At 49.4% G+C, this 18,645-nt stretch overlaps 1 protein-coding gene across 17 annotated transcripts in view; it reads right to left on the bottom strand.

Moving 5' to 3' along the window:
* Positions 1-18,645, bottom strand: part of DNM1 (dynamin 1) — a 46,032-nt gene that overhangs the window by 11,497 nt on the left and 15,890 nt on the right. For 14 of the 17 annotated variants that reach the window (XR_005983034.1, XR_005983035.1, XR_005983038.1 and 11 more), the window contains exons 7-15: positions 17,203-17,345; positions 16,926-17,061; positions 16,686-16,753; positions 15,445-15,583; positions 6,646-6,732; positions 3,701-3,771; positions 3,458-3,509; positions 3,241-3,252; positions 598-711 (exon numbers count right to left, since the gene is read on the bottom strand). Coding sequence is in view for 11 of the 17 variants with exons in the window: in XM_041724650.1 (XP_041580584.1) it covers positions 598-711; positions 3,241-3,252; positions 3,458-3,509; positions 3,701-3,771; positions 6,646-6,732; positions 15,445-15,583; positions 16,686-16,753; positions 16,926-17,061; positions 17,203-17,345 (822 nt within the window). In the remaining 6 variants the exon portion in view is untranslated. Of the gene's footprint in view, positions 1-597; positions 712-3,240; positions 3,253-3,457; positions 3,510-3,700; positions 3,772-6,645; positions 6,733-13,691; positions 13,831-15,444; positions 15,584-16,685; positions 16,754-16,925; positions 17,062-17,202; positions 17,346-18,645 lie in introns of all 17 variants that reach the window. The other 3 variants (XM_041724649.1, XM_041724643.1, XM_041724646.1) reach the window with 1 other exon arrangement.

The raw sequence follows: 18,645 nt of genomic DNA, 5'->3' as shown, positions 1-18,645 counted from the left end.
CCAAATAGACTCATTTTTAAAGGAGACCAGCAGCAAGGGAGGGAGGTGGCAGGCATTCTGTGAGCCCATGTGGGCAGGGAGGGGTTTTGTGTGGAGCCTCTGCAGGGCCCCATCACTCCTGGCCCCTTGGCCTGGAGGCCCTCAGGGCATCTCTCTTGTGCCCGTGGGGTCTGGGGGACTGGGGTGCAGGGGTTAATAGGGTGTCTGGCAGCTGGACATATGTGTGTGTCATAGGTCTGTGGGGGCCACAAGAGAGGCGGCACACCCCAGAGCAGGAAAACAGGAAGGCCACAGGGCTGGCGGGGTCAGGGAGGGGCACCCAGCACCCCTGCCTACCCTCCTCAGGGCACTTGGCCCCAAGCTCCCTGATCCTGCCAAGGCACCTTCTCTTTCCCGCCTGGATGAGCTCTCAGGATTGTCTGCCTCTGATCCTTGCAGGCCACCTCTATTCAAGGGGCTTTAATGGGATTTAAAAAAAAAAACAAAACAAAACTTTGTTTGTTGGGTGGCCCAATCTACTCCAAGCCCTTGGAGTAGTGTCTGAGCCTGAATCTGGCCCCAGCCAAACCCTTTGATGACCAGTGGCCCTTTACTCACCTCGTCATCCTTGTACCAGGACAGATTCTCAGCGGTCAGGACAAACCAGTACTCCTTGGAGCCCCCCTTCATGATGCCAATATTGTTGATGGTCAGCCAGCCCTTCCGGATGACCTGGAGGGTGAGAGGGCAGGGGGTCAGTGGGGAGAGGCCAGGACTCCCCCTGGAGGATGGGGTAGGCAAAGAGAAACACTCAAAAGCCCACCCCTCCTCCAGCTCTTGGAAGCCTGGCTGGGCAGGGAGGGTGTGGGCCAGACCTGCCCTGTTTTGAACCACAAGTAACAGACTGGAAGACAGAGGAAGGCATAGGTCAGCTCAGGATAGAGAGCCTTCTGATAGTCAGAGCCATCTGAGTAGGGGACTGGTAGCCTTGGTAGGGGATGAGCTCCCCACCGCTAAAAGTATGCAAGTAGAGTGTAGGGGGCCAACTGGGCAATGTCTTTTCAGCTTAAGATCCACTTAATTCTAAGACTTGTTTCTGATCTCAATGACTATATAAGTGCTGCTGCTGTCTCTGCCTAGAAAGCACTTCTCTCCTGTTGGCCTGCCGAATTCCTCCATACCCTCAGGGTATCAGCTCAAAAGTCACATTCTCAGGCAGGCACTCCCTGACCCCCAGTATAAGTCAGGACCCTCATTGTCGTCTTACTGTCCTTTACAACTCCCTTAAGTCTTCTCCTATGACAATGACTGAGGTTTCAAGATTGTGTGTCATGTGTATGTCTGTGTGTGTCTGTGTGTGAGAGAGAAAGAGCGAGAGAGAGTGAGCAATTATCTGTTGATGTCAGACTGCCTTGCTAAATTATGAACTCTTTTGCCTGCTCACTGGTATATCCTAGCGCCTTGCAGTGTGCCTGGCAATCAGTAAGTGATCAATAAATGTTTGTGGCATGAAAACATGAATGGTTCTGAGGGTCTTTGGCCTCAGGCCCTGAATGGGAGCAGGGTGGTAGGGCTTGGGAACAGGGTGAAAGGCTGAGCATGAATTGAACAGGCCCTTCCTCCCTGGGGACCCCAGAGAAATAGGCAAAGATCTGTTTTCCAGCAGGAAGCAGCTGTCCCCAAGACCATCCTGAGCCATCACCACAAACAAGGCCTGTAGATTCTACTCCAAGGGCAAGGCCACTAACTAGACCCTGGGGGTGGGCCAAACTGAGGAGGAGGGAACCCTCTCTTCTCCTTCCCCTAGCCCTGACCTCCCTGGCTTCTCTAAGCATCCAGAGAAGAGCCGAGGAGCCTGGGGCTGGCAGGAAAGCCTGCTTCTGAGGCCTCCTGGAACCCTCCTCGACCCTCTGGCTTCCCCAGGAACCTTGCAGAGAACCCAAGTGACATAGTGGATCAGTAGCTGAGTAGCTACCTTAGCCATTAACAGAAACAAGGTAGCCAGGTGCTCTGTGGTGCCTCTTCTACCCTGTCCAGGTCCGATAAGGACCTTAGTGTCTTGTCACTATCTTTGGAACTGAGTCCAAATGCCATGCCCTGGCACTCCCTACCCCAGTATCTCATGAGCAGACCTTGTCACTCACTCCCTGCTCTGACCTGCAGGCTTTGTCCTCCCTTGGCCACCCCCACTTCTGCTAAACCCCCTTGCAGAGCTCCTGCACCAGAAACCTCCTGCCCCTCCAACTCCCATCCTGCTGGGGCCTGATGGCAGGCTCAGGTCTCCAGGGGGCAGGGCCAGAATCTGACTCCTGTCTGGCAGCCTGTGAAGTGTAGGCACCACCGAGTGTTTGCTGAACTCAGATATTACACTCATTGATGCCTTAGTTCTACTGAGCACCTACTCTATGCCAGGCACTAGGCTGTAGGGCTGAAGACTTGCTGATGGACAAGAGAGACCCAACCCTTCCCCTCATGGGGTTTGAGAGGGAAATAGGTATGAACCCAATAATCACACAAACACCTAGATTGTCATAAAGAAACTATGGCCTCTGGAAGATCCCAGACCATGGCTTGTGTGTACAGGTGGGGGTAAGAAGTGTTGTTTCAGCAGAAATCTGAAGGACAGAATGGGCAAGGAGGGACTTGTCTCTTGACATTCATTTATCTCTTTACTCAACTCTCCAGTAGAGATGGCTATCTTAAAAACATATTTCTCGGGATCCCTGGGTGGCGCAGCGGTTTGGCGCCTGCCTTTGGCCCAGGGCGCGATCCTGGAGACCCTGGATCGAATCCCACGTCAGGCTCCCGGTGCATGGAGCCTGCTTCTCCCTCTGCCTGTGTCTCTGCCTCTCTCTCTCTCTCTGTGACTATCATAAATAAATTTAAAAAAAAAAAATTAAAAAAAAAACATATTTCTCTTCCATCCATCCATCCATGCATGCATCCATCCATCCAACAGATATTTGAGGAGCACCCATTGAGTGCCAGGCCCCTGCCAGCCATTTGTGCCCGCCCAGCCCAAATGGTCTACCTCTGACTGAAGTAGAAGCTTAGCTCATGCGCACTAATGGACAGGTTGATGGGACTCTGAATGGCCAGGCCTTGCCTCTGGACTGAGAGCATGTGTGGGCATCCATGTGCTGGTATGTGCAAGCAGCTCAAGCCAAAGAGTGCCCTTTTGCCCCCTGGGCATCCCCACTACAAATGGGTCCCCTCCTCCCCTTCGCTATATAAGCCAAGAGCCCCAGTCCTGGTACTCACCAGAATCTCATCCTGCAAAGAGGTAACCATAGCAACCACGAGAAGCATCGGGAGAGAGGAGAGAGGGTTACTGAGGCAGAGTGGGAGGCTTGTGGCTGGCAGCTGATAGGATCCCTGGCCCCTGTGAGACCCTTCCCCTCGGGGGAGGGGACTCTCAGAGCTTGGCGTCCATCCGGCACCCTCCATCCCTCCGGCTGGGGCACTGGGGTTCACTCACCTGGTTCCCTGAAGCCTTCTTCTTGTTCATCTGGTTGCTCCTCTGCTGAGCACTAAGAAGAAGAGAAGGAAGAGTCTCAGAACTTCTCCTCTCAAGAGGCCTAGCTTCAATGCCACTGCTCAGTGGGCACCAGACCCAGAGGGTTAACCCAACAGGCCTGGATCCTACACACACACACACACACACACACACACACACACACACACACAAGAGGTGTGACTTCTCAGCCTAGGGAGCACTCACTTGGCAAAGCCTATGAAGTCCTCATGATTGGTATTCATGTATGCCAGCTCAATATCGATGAGGAGCATAACCTTTGAGGATATGCAGGTCAACAGGCAAGTGGAAAAAATATGACAGGGTTTTAAAAATGCATGAAAGGTTGGAAGAAACATACTTATAGCATATATAGAATCCATAATATATCAATCAATGCATCAGTAATAGTACCCATAATAAATAAAGAGTTCCTATGAGTAAATAAATGAAAGACAGACACAAAAACACAAATCAAAATAGCCAAAGAACATGAATGGGTAATTCATAGAGGTAATACATGTAATCAATAAGTATGTAAAAGAATGCTCACCCTCATAACTAAAGAATGAGACCCTTTTATAACCTGTCAAAATAATAATAAATATTGGTAATGACCAGTGTGGGCATTGTGGAAGATGGATTCACATATACTGTTGGTGGAAGTACAAGTTAGGATCACCTTCTTGGAGGGTAATTTGGCAATATTGAACACTATTAAAATGCACATATTCACATCTAGAGATAGATACATAGATTCACAAAGTGAGCAAAGATATATGTATATCAGGGTGTTCAGTGTGGTGTAGTTTGTAAAGGAGAAAAATTTTCAACAAGCCAATGACCATCAGAAGGTAAAATACATTATTGGATCCTCTGAACAATAAAGCTTTCTATAGCTGTTCAAAAGAATGAGGACAATTTCTAGGTTCTGGCATTGGAAAATCCCAGGATAAGTGATAGGATTTGTAACTGAGTTCCGACCAGAGTGACATGCCTGACGCACACTGCTGAGTTTCGACCCAAGCGTCACTGCTTTCTATAATAAACCTGTGCTCACTAAGTCTCCAGTTCATCAGATGAAGTGGTCTGCCTCCTGGGAGTGGTGAAGACACAATGAAATGAGGCAGATCACATGTCTGACATGTAATGGGCACTCAACAGATGTTAGCTACTACAATTATCTTTAGAGGAAAAAGACAAGACACACAGCAGGACTGCAGTTACTGAAGATTAAGATGGAATCTGGAATGTGTATATGTCTAGGGGGAAAATGCCTTGGGGCACCTGGGTGGTTCAGTGGGTTAAGCATCTGCCTTCGGCTCAGGTCATGATCCCAGGGTCCTGGGACTGAGCCCTCTAATCAAACTCCCTGCTCAGTGGGGAGTCTGCTTGTCCCCCTCCCTCTGCCCTCCCCCCCAACTTGTGCTCTCTCTCACTCTCTCTCTCAAATAAATAGATAAGATCTCTCTTTTTTAAAAAAAGATTTTACTTATTTTTGAGAGAGATTGTGAGCGGGGCTGAATATTTTATTAAGTATTTATCACTTTCGTAATTAAAGAGATCAGTGAGGATTCAAAACCTACAAAAAAGATGTGAATGACTGGGGCGGCAGCACCGTGGTGGAGAAAGGGCGTGTGAGGATGGAGGCTAGGAATTGGAAGCCAGAAGCAGGTATAGATAGAAAGGTGACAGAGAGTTGGACAAGTAAGGAGGACTTGCCCATGAGCCTCATGAGGGCCAGGAAGGGGCCTGCTCATCTCTGCTCCTCCCAGCTCAGGGGTGGCATTGAGTGACTATGTTTGTGATTGAATGAATGAATATCTGATAAACTATTGAAATGAAATGAAAGCATATACAGGCAATAGAATAGTGTTCAGGTATTCCTTAGAAAGGAAGGGAATTCAGAAGGGGCACCTACGACCCAATGTTCATAGCAGCAATGTCCACAGCAGCCAAACTGTGGAAAAAGCCCAGATGTCCACTGACAGACAAATGGACAAATAAGATGTGGCATAGGGCAGCCCCAGTGGCGCAGCAGTTTAGCGCTGCCTGTAGCCCAGGGCGTGATCCTGGAGACCCCGGATTGAGTCCTGCATCGGGCTTCCTGCATGAAGCCCACTTCTCCCTCTGCCTGTGTCTCTGCCTCTCTCTTTCTCTCTCTCTGAATGAATAAATAAATAAATCTTTAAAAAAAGTTTAAAAAATAAGATGTGATATATATATATATATGATGAATATTATGATGGAATATTCCTCAGCCACCAAAAAACCGAAACCTTGACATTTGTAATGACATAGATGGAACTAGAGGGTATTATTCTAAGTGAAATAAGTCAATCAGAGAAAGACAATGATCACGTGATTTCACTTGTGTGGAATTTAAGAAACAAAACAGAGGAGCATAGGTCAAGGGAGGGAAATATAAAACAAGACAAAATCAGAGAGGGAGACAAACCATAAGAGACTCTTAATCATAGGAAACAAATTGAGGGTGGCTGGAGGAGGGTAGCGGGATGATGTAACTGGGTGATGGGCATTAAGGAGGGCACATGACATACTGAGCATTGGAACTGATGAATCACTGACCTCTACCTCTGAAACCAATAATACGCTATATGTTAATTAATTGAGGTTAAATTTTTTTTTTTAAAGAAGTGAATTCTGACACCTGGCATAGATGGACCTTGAGAAAATTATGCTAAGTGTTTTTTTTTATGCTAAGTGTTATAAGCCAGACACAAAAAGACCATGGTTATAGGATTCCACTTATACGAGGTTCCTAGAGTTGTTAAATTCGTAGGAACACAAAGTAGATTGGTGGTTGCCAGGGGCTGGGGGAAGGCAGGGGCTGGAGAGTCACTGTTTAATGGCACAGAGCTTCATCTGAGGAATATTAAAAGGTTCTGGAGACAACAGATGGGGGGGGGATGACGGTGGCACAACAGTGTGAATATGCTTTATACCACTGACCCGCTCATTGAGAGGTGGTCAAGGTGGTATGTTTTACATTGTACATATTTTCCCACAGTAAAAAAAGAGAGAGAAGCAGAGAGTGTGAGGCCAGAAAGTGTGAGGGAGACAGAGACAGAAGAGGCAAAATGGGAAGGAGAGGGAGGAGGGCCCAGGGGCAGGAGGGGCTGTGGACTCACCTGCTCCTTGGTGCGACCCTCACGCTCCCGGATGTGGGTGGTCACGATGCGCTCCATCTCCTCCCGCAGCCGGGGGTACTGCTGCAGCTGGGGAGGGGCAGGAGGGGAGAGAGCCACGTACACAGGGGGCACTGGCGGGGAGCTCCTCCACCCCACCAGAATCTGGGGATCCAGGGGCGTGGGGTGGGAGGCACACACAGAAGGCCCGGGATGAGGGGAAGAGAGGCCTGGGGTCCCCAGGAAGCTGAAGGCACCAAGCCACGGCCACCCTCTCCCCCAAGTGTGGGTTCCAAATGACAACTCGAGGGTCTTTCCGGTTCTAGGCCCTCGTCCCTGGCCTACTTGGGCAGCTTTGGGGGGAGGGCAGTGAGTTCCCATGGGCAGAAGTGCCACGGGGCTTGGCCTCCTCTTTCACCTTGGTAGTGGCCTCTTGGAAACAGACTATTCGACTGAGGCCTCTGTTTGGGGGCCCATCAGCCCCCAAAGCTTTCGCTGACCCCAGAGCTATGCCTTGTCCTCCCAAAGGCTTGGAGGGACAGTCAGGTGGGGAATCAGGCAGAGAACAGCCTTGAGATTCCTATCCAGGAAGAATCCGGGGAGGGCAGGGCCCGAGGTGCCAGTTGGCCTCCTGAGTCAGGCTGGGGACAGGCAATGGTCCTTGTCAGAGCTGAGGGAGGGGGCAGGGGGAAGCCAGCAGGCACATACAGGACATGCAGGAGCCACAGGCAAGCATGCGAGGGCACAGGGCAGGAGGCATGCGGAGTGGGGTGCCAGCAGCATGAGCAGTACCCCGCGGGGGCCTGGCTGGACCCCCGGCCCTCTTGGTAGAATCCACGCGATTTTGCCTCCCTTTGCATGCCCCCGCCTGGCACCATCATCCCCAGCAACATCTGCCCAGCCAACCTGTCTCTACCCCGCTCCTTTGGAGTAGGAGCTCACCGGTACCCACGTCCCTCCAATTTTTATCAACTGAGGCCCAAGGGGAAGTTACTCTAAAACCTCCTCCCTCTGTGAACTCTGCCCTCAGCTCAATGGGATTCTGGACAAATCTCACATTGCTTCATTCTCCTGCAGGACTGTTGGATGCCACCTCCTCCAGAAAGTCTACCCTAACTACCCCAAGAACTGGGTTAGGGGCCTCTCTATGCCCCCCACACACACACCCAACAACTGGATTGTCATTGCCCTGAGGGCAGGAGCAGAGCCAGGCACATGCCTGGGGCTCAGAGAGGGCAGGTTGAAGGAATGAGAGAATGAATGAAGGATGGATGTCTTTGCCTTCCTCTTCAGGGTGAGTGGACATCAGCCCTTCTGGTTCATGAACAAGCTCCTCTTCAGGGAGGGGGCCTCATTGAGCTGATGATGGGGAGTCCACTCACAGGAGTCCTGCTGGGCTGCCCTCACCACTTGGTGGTGGTCACATGGGACCCAGGTCGGGCAAATCTTGAACCAGTCCCATCCCTCTTCCCATGCCTGGGTGGGGCCCCTCAGGTAAATCTCCTTATGCAGGAAGAGACCTGGAGGTTAGTGTGCCTGGGTCACAGGTGGTGATCCTGAGGGCAAGATGGAGGCCAAGGAGATGGGGCGGGGGCGGGGGGGGCATGGGGAGAGGCAGCAGGATGGGGAGGAAAGTGGTGCCCTGGATGCCCAGGAGAGGTAGATGTGAGAGATGGCTCATCTTCCCCCTCCACCCCTGACCATCCCATGGCTATGCCAAGGTGTGGCTGACGTGGCCAAGCAAAGAGGATCTGGAGGAGAGATAGCCCGAGACCAGGCCTTCAGAACAAACACTAGCCAGACGGGTCTGGTGGACTCGCTACCCCATGAGGCCTAAGGAGGGGCTCCCACTCCTTAGTTGCCAACTTGGGACAGAGATTCAGGACTGAGTCACTTCCTCTGAGGTGGTCCCAAGTGCTTCCTCCCAGGGCAGGGCTGTGGCAGGGGGGTGGAGGGGTGGGGAGAGGTGGGCAAAGAGGGAACAGGGAACAATTTGCCAAAGAGCATGACCAATTCTCCCACTAACCGCCTGTATGTTACATGTGTCAAGTTTTCCACGTGTCACACATGACAGGGCAGCCTCAGCCTCTTTGAGAAGTTCTGTTCCCTTTGAGCATCTTTTTCCATTCTGGCTGTCTCTGAGCATTTCCAGGACTTTTAGCCAGTTTTTAAAATGGAACATTTCTCTCCCAGTCCTTGGCTGAGCGGGGCAGTCAGCTCGGAGCCTGTGAGTTAGTGGCCAAGGATGCAGGCCTGGGCTTGTTTCAAAGCCAGCCCCTGCCCTGCTGACTCTCCTTAGGAAAGTAACTGCCAGCTTCTGCGAGCCTCGGTTTCTCCGTGTGTGAAATGGGGCAGTAACAGCACCTTCCCTCTTAGGGTTGTCAGGAAGATTGAGCAGCACATCCCATGGGCGTCATTAAACTCCAGATTTCATCCAGAGAGGAAAGTTGTAATCCCAGCAGGCCTGGGAAGAGTTAGAATTGACTATTTAGAAGCTTCCGGCAGGGGTACCTTACTAAATTTAGACTTGGGAAAGAAAAAAATAAAGAAGATGGGTGGATTTTTGTCATGTAAAGAAAAAATAATAATTACTGTTCATTAAATAAATCAAAAGGCAACATTATTTTAAAAAATAATTTATAAGCTTTCCTTTTTGTTAATTAAGATTCCTGCTGACAAAATCTACAGACTCACTGTAAGGCTAAAATTTGCAAAGCAGGGCAGCCCAGGTGGCTCAGCGGCTTAGCGCCCCCTTCATCCCAGAGCGTGATCCTGGAGACCCGGGATTGAGTCCCACGTCAGGCTCCCTGCATGGAGCCTGCTTCTGCCTGTGCCTGTGTCTGTTCCTCTGTCTCTCTCTGTGTCTCTCATGAATAAATAAATAAAATCTTAAAATTAAAATAAAATAAAATTTGCAAAGTAGAAATGGAAAAATTCCTATTTTCCTTGCCCTCTTTTAAAAGAATGGTTGGCAATTTGGTGGCTATGACTTTGGAATTTTGTTATTTATATATATTATTTCTTCCCCCCAAATACTATATTGTCTTCTGAAACCTGCTTTTTATCAACAGTACATTGTGGAGGGACATGTGAATGGAAATAAATATACCTTGCCCTTTTAATGGCTATAGTCTGCCATTGACTGCATGATATTTTACATAATCGATTCCCTCTTGATGGATATCTGGGGTTATTTCCAAAATTTCACCATTTACTATAATTACTGCTTTCCTTCGGAATGCAATTCAGTAGAGTGTTTCACAGGTTTTAAATGTTTGTATCTAGTAATCAGTTTTCTAGGAATCTATCCCAAGGGGAAAAAATCCTAAAGAAAGAAAAATAGACATTTATATAGGAAAAGAGGTTCAGGGGCACCTGGCTGGCTCAGTTGGTTAAGCGTGTGACTCTCAATCTCGGATTATGAGTTAAAGGCCCATGTTGTTCGTAGAGATTACTTTAAAAAAAAAAAAAAAGAGGGGGATCCCTGGGTGGCTCAGTGGTTTAGCGCCCCCTTTGGCCCAGAGTGTGATCCTGGAGTCCTAGGATCGAGTCCCACACCCGGCTCCCTGCATGGAGCTGGCTTCTTCCTCTGCCGGAGTCTCAGCCTCTCTTTCTGTGTCTTTCATGAATAAATAAATAAAATCTTAAAAAAAAAAGATGTTCATTGCCATATTATTTATAATATTGAAAAAACTGGAGACAATTTAAATGTTCACCAATCGGGGTGCCTGGGTGGCACAGTGGTTTTAAGTGTTGGACTCTTGGATTTGGCTCAGGTCCTGATCTCAGGGTTGTGAGATTGAGCCCTGCATCAGGCTCCACGCTGAGCTTGGAGTCTGTGTGAGATCCTTTCTCTCTCTCTGCCCCTCCTGCTCATGCTCTCTCTTTCTAAAATAAATAAATAGATCTTTTTAAAAAATAAAGGGGCGTCTGGGTGGCTCAGTTCGTTAAGCATCTACCTTTGGCTCAGGTCATGACCCCAGAGACCTGGGATGGAGTCCCATATCAGGCTCCCTGCTTTGTGAGGAGCCTGCTTCTCCCTCTCCTTTTGCCTGCCACTCCCCCTGTTTGTGCTCTCTTTCTCTCTGTCAAATAAATACAATCTTTTAAAAAATAAATAAAATAAAAAGTAAATGTTCACCAATAGAAAAGCTATTATGTAAACCATGATAAATCTGTTTGGTAGAATATTATGCAACCACTAAAATAGATTTATGTAGACTATGTAATATACCCCACCAAAACATGTGTTACTAAAAGAAAAAGCAGGATACTAATATATTCACAGTGTGACTACCTAACAGAGTAAATAAATCTATGTGTAGAAAAAAAAATTGGAGGGGGTGTCTGGGTGGCTCAGTTAGTTAAACATCCAACTCAAGATTTCGGCTCAGGTCATGGTCTCTGGGTCACAGATCTAGCCCTGTGTCAGGCTCCACACTCAGCAGGGAGTCTGTTTGGGATTTTCTCTCTCCCTTTCCCTCTGCCCTCTACTCCCTCAAAATAAAGAAATAAATCTTTAAAAAAGAAAAAAAGATTTGGAGGACAAATTGGTAAAAACTTTTTGGAGGGCAATCTTGGGGAAGTAGGGAAGTTACCAAAATTGTGAATGCTCATTTCCACTGACTGGTCATTCTCTGTCTAGGAATTTGCCCTAAAGAAACCACAGGATACATACTATTAGTACATCTGTAAGGATATTCACTGCAGCACTATTTGTAGAAGAAAAAAAGTTAAAAACAATCAAAATGTCAATAGGATCTTGAATATATAGATACCACCTTCCTACAGTGGAATATGATTCAGCGGTTCAAGGGTGGATCTTCCTGTAGTTACGTACAAGGATTCCATGACACACTGCTTGGTAAAAAAGAGTTCTGGAATCAATGAGTATAGTATGATCCTATTTAGGTTGAAATTGCTGTATATTTGTAATTAGTTAGAAAGTTAGTAGTCCTTATCTTTAGGGTTGTACAATTATAGGGACTTGCTTTCTCTGTGCTATTTGAGTATTTTTATGACAATCATGTATGATCAGAACAAAATCAATACTGATAATTTCATTTTTTAAAAAGGAGTGTCGGGGTAGCCTTGGTGGCGCAGCGGTTTAGCGCCGCCTGCAGCCCGGGGTGTGATCCTGGAGACCTGGGATCGAGTCCCATATCAGGCTTCCTGCATGGAGCCTGCTTCTCCTTCTGCCTGTGTCTCTGCCTCTCTCTCACTCTCTCTGAATGAATAAATAAATAAATCTTAAAAAAATAAGAAAATAAATAAAAAGGAGTGTGCTTGCAAGACACATACCAAAATTTCGATAGTGGCTCCCTAGAAAGGGAGGGTTGTTGCCTTCTTTTTAAGCTTTGGCATTTACTAAATTTTAAAAATTGAGACTGGGGCAGCCCGGGTGGCTCAGCAGTTTGGTGCCGCATTCACCCCAGGGCGTGATCCTGGAGACCCCAGATCGAGTCCCACATCAGGCTCCCTGCATGGAGCCTGCTTCTCCCTCTGCCTGTGTCTCTGCCTCTCTCTCTGTATGTCTCTCATGAATAAATAAATAAAATCTTAAAATAAATAAATAAATAAATAAATAAATAAATAAATAAAAATCGAGACTATATATATGTATATATGTACACAGAGTTTTATAATGAAAAGCTAAAATTTAAATAAATTTAATTATATCTTGTCTTCTTTTGTAAAGAGATTTGAGGCAGCTTCAAATAAATTCAGTAGGAGTGTCTGAGTGGCTCAGTCGGTATAGCACCTGCCTTCAGCTCAGGTCATGATCCCAGGAAAGTGGGATCGAGCCCTGCATCAGCCTCCCTGCTCAGGAGGGAGTCTGTTTCTTTCTCTCTCCATGTCTCTCCAACCCTGCTCGTGCTCTCTCTCTCTCTCAAATAAATAAAATCTTAAAAAAAAAAAAAATAAACTCAGTAATTTTTAAAGTTTAACAAAAGTAAGATTGTGTTGTTTAGTATTCACAGTGCAGTAGGACCATGACTCAGATGTCACGATAAATACTATGCAGTGGGGAGTCCAGCCCAGATCTTATTCCACCTGGAAAAGGCATGGAGTGGATGCTAATTTACCTACTGTCTACATTAGGCATAAAAGTGGGCAAAATGAGACAGGATAACGAAAGGGGTGCACGTGACTCACGAAACCCGTGAAACTAATTAAATATGAAGTTGAGGCAGAAGTGCCCCCACCTCCCAGCATAGGGAGCTTTTTCAAGTATAGGCAAGGCTGGTCTCTTCCTGAGATTCTGATTCAGCTTGCTGGACAGGGGCATCTGAATCCTAGGAAGGCTCCCCAAGGCAACTGATTCTCCTGCACTCCCCTGGGAAGAACTGCCTTCAGAAGATCTGGCTAAAAATCCTCACAATGCCCAAAAGTAGACAAATAGGAAGAAGGCATTTAAAAGTTCACAGACCCAAAAGAGGCTGATCCTGTTAAATGCATATGGATTACTATAAAGTGAGTAATCCAATATGCTTTTAGGCAAATTGGTTTTGAGGAACTGGGATAGCTTCCCCCCCCACCCCAGGAGGCCTGGATCCCAGATCTATTCCCTCAGCTTCCCTAAATCTGAATCCTGTTCCTCTCTTCTCTTCTGAGACTCAGTTTATTCATCTGTAAAATGGGATTAACACTACCCACTTCTTAGGATTGTTGGGGAGGCTTAAGTCAGATAACAAGGATGAGCACTGAGCTCAGTGCTTGGCACCTAATATGTGTTCAATCAACATCAGCCATCCCCTTCTCATCATTGTCACCATTGTCATTCTTGTCGGTGAAAAGGATGCTTGGGTTGGAGCAAAGTCTTGTAGCGGAGCTGGGAGCCTAAAAGGATGGTAAGTATAAGCAGACTGAGGGTTTTAAGCTATCATGAAAACTAAGGGCCCGGAATCACCCGGCCAGCACAGGCATCTGGGTCCCCGTGGGCAGCCGAGAGGCTGCCTGGCCTGCTCAGCAGATGGTTCTGCCCACGGGAGTCCATGGCCAGAAGGAAGGGACGGCCAGGCCCAGCCCCGCCCTGGCGGCCCTCATACCTTTTCGCTACACTTTCTGATGGTGGCCGTGAGCTCACTGACTACCATATCCACACACTTGATACTGGGCTCTTTGAGCTTCTGCACCTGCTTTTTCACTGTGGCTTCAAAAGCGAGGTCAGGTGTGAAGAGGCCCGTCCTGCACCCAGGGAGAAGGAGGGGACGGGAGGAGGAGCAGCCACGGGCAGGTGGGGAGAAGGAGGGGAGTGAAAGCCAAGCAGAGCCAGGATTCAGGAGTGGAGGATGGCACGGGCATGGGGGAAGAGAGAGAGACACCGACACAGAGAAAGAGAGAGAGAACAGAAGACAATGTGAGTGTGGAACCGGCCCTCCCTACCACCACCCAGGGTTGGCACCTCCCAGGTGCTGCCAAATATCCCCCAGGGCTCTGTGGGTATGGGGCAGGGGGCTTCTGAGGGACAAAGCCTCTGCTCCATACAAGACCACTTACTGAGTTCAGATTGTCTCCCCAGGGCTTGCCCCCCAGCCCCTCCTCAGCTACACTGAGCCGGCCCTCTCTGTCTTTTCCAATGCTGTCTTTGTCACAGCCTTGGGTCCTCCTAAGGGGCTGACCCAGGCCAGGACCCTACCCACCCATTCTCTTCAATTCAAGGTTTGCCAGCACCTTCTACATCCACTTCATCCTGACTCCAAAGCCTAGCACAATTCCCTATCTCCGCCAGGATTGCTGCACCCAGCTGCCCAGGCTATGCACTGCACAACTCCAGGGGCTCCATTTGCCTAGACCTCGGTGCAGATGATGCCTCCTGGAGTTGCTGTGTCGCTGCCTGACCTCCACTCTCCAGCTCCCTGTTCTACTCCTGCCCTTCTCTTTCTCCTCAAGGGGCATCCTTTGCCTCTCCTCCAAATGGTCTGGAGGAACTCAGCTGGGAAAGACAGAAAAAGAGAAAAGGAAAGACAGAAAGAGTGGAGGTGGTGGTAGAGAGGGGCCAGGGCAGCAGTGGGGAGAGGAAAGGGAGGGAAGCTGAGGGCGGAATCAAACAAATACTAGATTTGGAGTCCAAAGCCTTGGCTTCAAGTAACAGCTCTGCCACCTGCTAGCTCATATGACCTTGGACAAGTCACTCAATTGCCTAAGCCTCAGTTTCCCTCTTGTGGCCTGGGTGCCATCCTCCCTGGCCTGCCCTCCTTGGGTGGTTCTTGTGAGGCTCAGATGACAGAACAGATGGAAGAGGACTCTGTCCCTGGAAGGTTGGATATGGATGGAAGGGAAGGCAAGGGTCTTGAGTGAGAGTCCTATGTAGGGCTGAGGTGAGAATGGAGAGGATGAAAGACAGTGGGGAGTCAGGGTACCTGCTAGACCTGGGTCCTCTGCACCCCTCTAGCCATCCAGACTCCCAGAGCAGCACCCAAGAAGGCCCTGTATCTCACCTGTCTGCAGGGCCAAGGTGTTCCCTCCCTGGAACCTCCAAAGAGGACTCCCAAAGCTGGAAGGGGGAGGGCCCCTCAAGGCCTATCCTCCCTGAGCTGGAGGAGCTCTTAGTGGGCTCTCAGGACATCCATCATCACACCTGTCTTATCAATGTCTAATCCCTTGCGCCTGGGGTCCAGGGGGTGGGTAAAGCCCCTTCAGAGAGGCCCCCTGTCTGGGTCTGGGGTGGCCTGCCTCCCCCACCCCGCTGAGGTCTGTACATGCTACCGAGGAGGCAGTGGGGGGTGTGGGGAAAGAGCGCCTGGCAGCAGTGCAGGATGGGGACAGAGGTGGGGGGGCTGGCCCGGGCCACCGGGTTACCTTCTTGGTGCACTGTCTAACCGTGCTGATTAGCTCCGAGATAACCATGTCCACACACTTGAGACACGGTTCTCGGATCTTCTTCACCTGCTTTTTCACAATGGTCTCAAAAGCCATGTCTGGGGTAAAGAGCCCCGTTCTGAACGCCCGGAGCGGGAAAAGGGCACAGTGTCACAGGCCAGCTCCTACCAGGAGTGCTAGGCCAGGGCCCACCCGACCCCCTGATTTCTCCTTGGGGTCCTCCCGCTATTACCCCTCTCTGGGCTTCAGTGTCCTCATCTGTAAAATGGGCGGGAGGGATTCTAATGGAGGACATTGAATTGATGCTCTTTGGGGCAAGGCAAGGTCTGCTTATAATTATGTATGTCCTGCTTCCTCTGAAGATTCTGTTCACACAAAAGGTTCTCTGGCCAGAAATGGTACGGAAACTGCCAAACTGGGTTCTCTTTAAGAGCCTCTCTGGGAATAAAACATTTTATTTTAAGACTAAGAGAGAAGTTTTTTTTCTGTGTCGTGGCCAATACAGTTATCAGTTTGTAAATTCCATGCCAAACCTTGGAATTGAATCTGTATAAAAGCAGGGACATTTTGGTCTTGTTCACTCCCTGGCACATAGCAGGTGCTTTAAATGTTCTTGTTACATGAACAATGTAGATCTGGGTCCTAGAAGGGGGCTAAGCTTTTGTCTTTTTTCCAATCCCTCTTCCTGTTTCAAAGGCCATGGCGTTGGCTGGAAGGAGGGAGGTGGTGTGGAGTGAGACCCACTTTGGCCTAATGAGACTATGGGAGGGTCTGGAAGGTTGAAAGACCCTGTTTCATCATAAAAGGACACAGGCCAATGCCTAGATGCTCCATCCCAGGCCCTCCCCAGTGCTTTTGGCAGCTTTGTGCAGCTACCTGGATAGGACTGGAGGAAACTGTCTCATCCTGAGGATGGGCAGGGGGCCCAAGCCCAGAGGATGCTTCCCCAGCCTCCTATGTCACCTATGTCCTGGGCTCTGCCCAGCTGGTCCAGCCTCCAGGCCCTGCTCCCAGGGACAGCAAAGGAGGACAGCAAGCCTCTCATCCACCTCCCCCAGCTCGGGCTTGTCTGAGCTGGGAGCCAGAAAGGGTGGAGAGGATGGGGGACCAGGGCTCTTGGTCCTTCCTGAGGGCGGCTCACTTTATCACTCCCTGTGCCTTGGCATGAGACCCCCTCTGCCTTCCAGGGCTCAGCCCCTTTCCCCGGTCCCAATACGTGCCTAATGCCATGGATATTCTTGATGGCGTAGCTGATCTCTCTCCGGAGCTCCTTCTCATCAAACTCCATCTGTGCAGGAGAGCAAGAGGCAGCTGGTCAGGCCTTCCTGCTCCCTAGAAGGCCAAGACAGAGGCCCCACTCCCTAGCGGCACCAGGTCAGCAAAGGTTCATGTGGAAGTCCTGGAGGGCAGGGTGGGTAGTCCTAAGCTCCCCCACTCTGCCCCTGGGGAGACTGTCCTACCTTGACTAGCTCAAAGGGGAAGCGCTCATGGAAGATCCGGTTGATGCGAGCTCCCCCTGACAGTTCATAGGTGTCAATCTGGTCCCCGGAGCCCTCAATGCGCTTCTCAAAGTCCACAGCAAACTGCTGGACCATCCTGGGGGATGGAGAGAGTGGGATGGCATGAGGGGGCTGCAGCAGCCTTGTGCAGGGAGCCCTGGGTGGAGGGAGCCCTGAGAGAGCACGGTGCAGAGGGATAGCTCAGTGCTGGGGTGTCAGGAGTTGGGGCGGGCCTCACTGCAGCAGGGCCTTGGTCTTGCGTGCTGGGTCATCAGGTCGGAAGTTCTTGTACTCCTCCACCTCCTTCTCAATGGACAGTAGCTGGCTCTGCAGCCTGTTCCGGAGCCCCGGCAGTGTGTCCCGGATGTGGTTGGTCAGTTGCTGAGGGGGGAGGGGAGGCGGATGAGACAGGGGTTAAAGCCATGGTCACAAATGGAGATGCCCACAGGGCCAAGCAGAGACCGGAGTGCCATGGGACCTGCGGATGTGGTGAGATTGAGAGATGTAGAAGGCAGCCACGATCCAGCCCACCAGGATCGAGGAGGAGAGCTGCCAAGGCCAGGGCTTGGAATACAGTAGGTGTATTAACTGAATTTGTGAGTGAACAACACAATTTTCTTTTTCTTTCTTTCTTTCTTCTTTCTTTCTTTCTTTCTTTCTTTCTTTCTTTCTTTCTTTCTTTCTTTCTTTCTTTCTCTTTCTTTCTCTTTTTCTTTCTTTCTTTCTTTCTTTCTTTTCTTTCTTTCTTTCTTTTTCTTTCTTCCTTTGTTTTTTAAAGATTTTATTTTTACATAACCTCTACCCCCAATGTGGGGCTCAAACTTATAACCCTGAGATCAAGGGTGTATGCTTTACTGACAGAGCCTGCCAGGTGCCCCACGCAATTTTCAATAGAAACCAGAAGTCTAGATTTTTATTTGAAATTACCGGATTTTTGACTAATGGACTATTTTTAGACACCATGAGGGCCAAATAAAATGTGTCTGGGGCAAGGATGGCCAAAGGGCAACCCTCTGAGTTTAGACCTCTGGTACGATAATTCTCAAGTTCTGGGGCTCACTCTGGCTAGGTCCTCGTACACAGTATCTCCCTGAAGTTGCACAATGATCTTATGAAGCAGGGTCTTATCACCAACATCACCATTTTACAGATGCAAAAATAGAGGTTCAGAGAGCTGGTGTGTCAGGTCTGTGGCTTCCAGAGTCCCTGGTTCTGCCCCTACACCACACTGCCTTCCCCACTGCTTCTCTTCCATCATCACATACACATACACACATGGCTCAGTTCTGAAAGCCCCATTCCAGATGGAGAAATATCTTAGGGAAGCCCCTGGGATTGCCTGTTCCTGTCTCCAGATGAGCCTCTCCCCACTTCAGAAGGAAGCAAGGCCTTCAGCCAAGTACACTCTAATAATGGCTCCCAAACCCAAGCCTTTGTCAGTGCAAAGTCTGGATCCTCACTCCATTCTGAGGGGCTACAGGACTCCCTTCCTAGGCCCCTGTTAGGGAAAAGTCAGTGAAGCTCTGCTGCTACCTTGCTGTGGGGCTGCGGGCAAGTTGCTTTGTGTTCTGGGTCTCTGTTCATCTGCATGATGAGGACACTAACCTCTGTTGGTCACCTTCACAAAACACATTTAAATATACCTGTCCCCGTGCTGCTTTCCCCAGGCCTGAGTTCCTTA

Source organism: Vulpes lagopus, chromosome 12, assembly GCF_018345385.1.
Source record: "Vulpes lagopus strain Blue_001 chromosome 12, ASM1834538v1, whole genome shotgun sequence".
NCBI classification, from domain to species: domain Eukaryota; kingdom Metazoa; phylum Chordata; class Mammalia; order Carnivora; family Canidae; genus Vulpes; species Vulpes lagopus.
The sequence above is the reverse complement of the archived record's forward strand: the minus strand, read 5'-3'. Positions and strand labels throughout refer to the sequence as shown.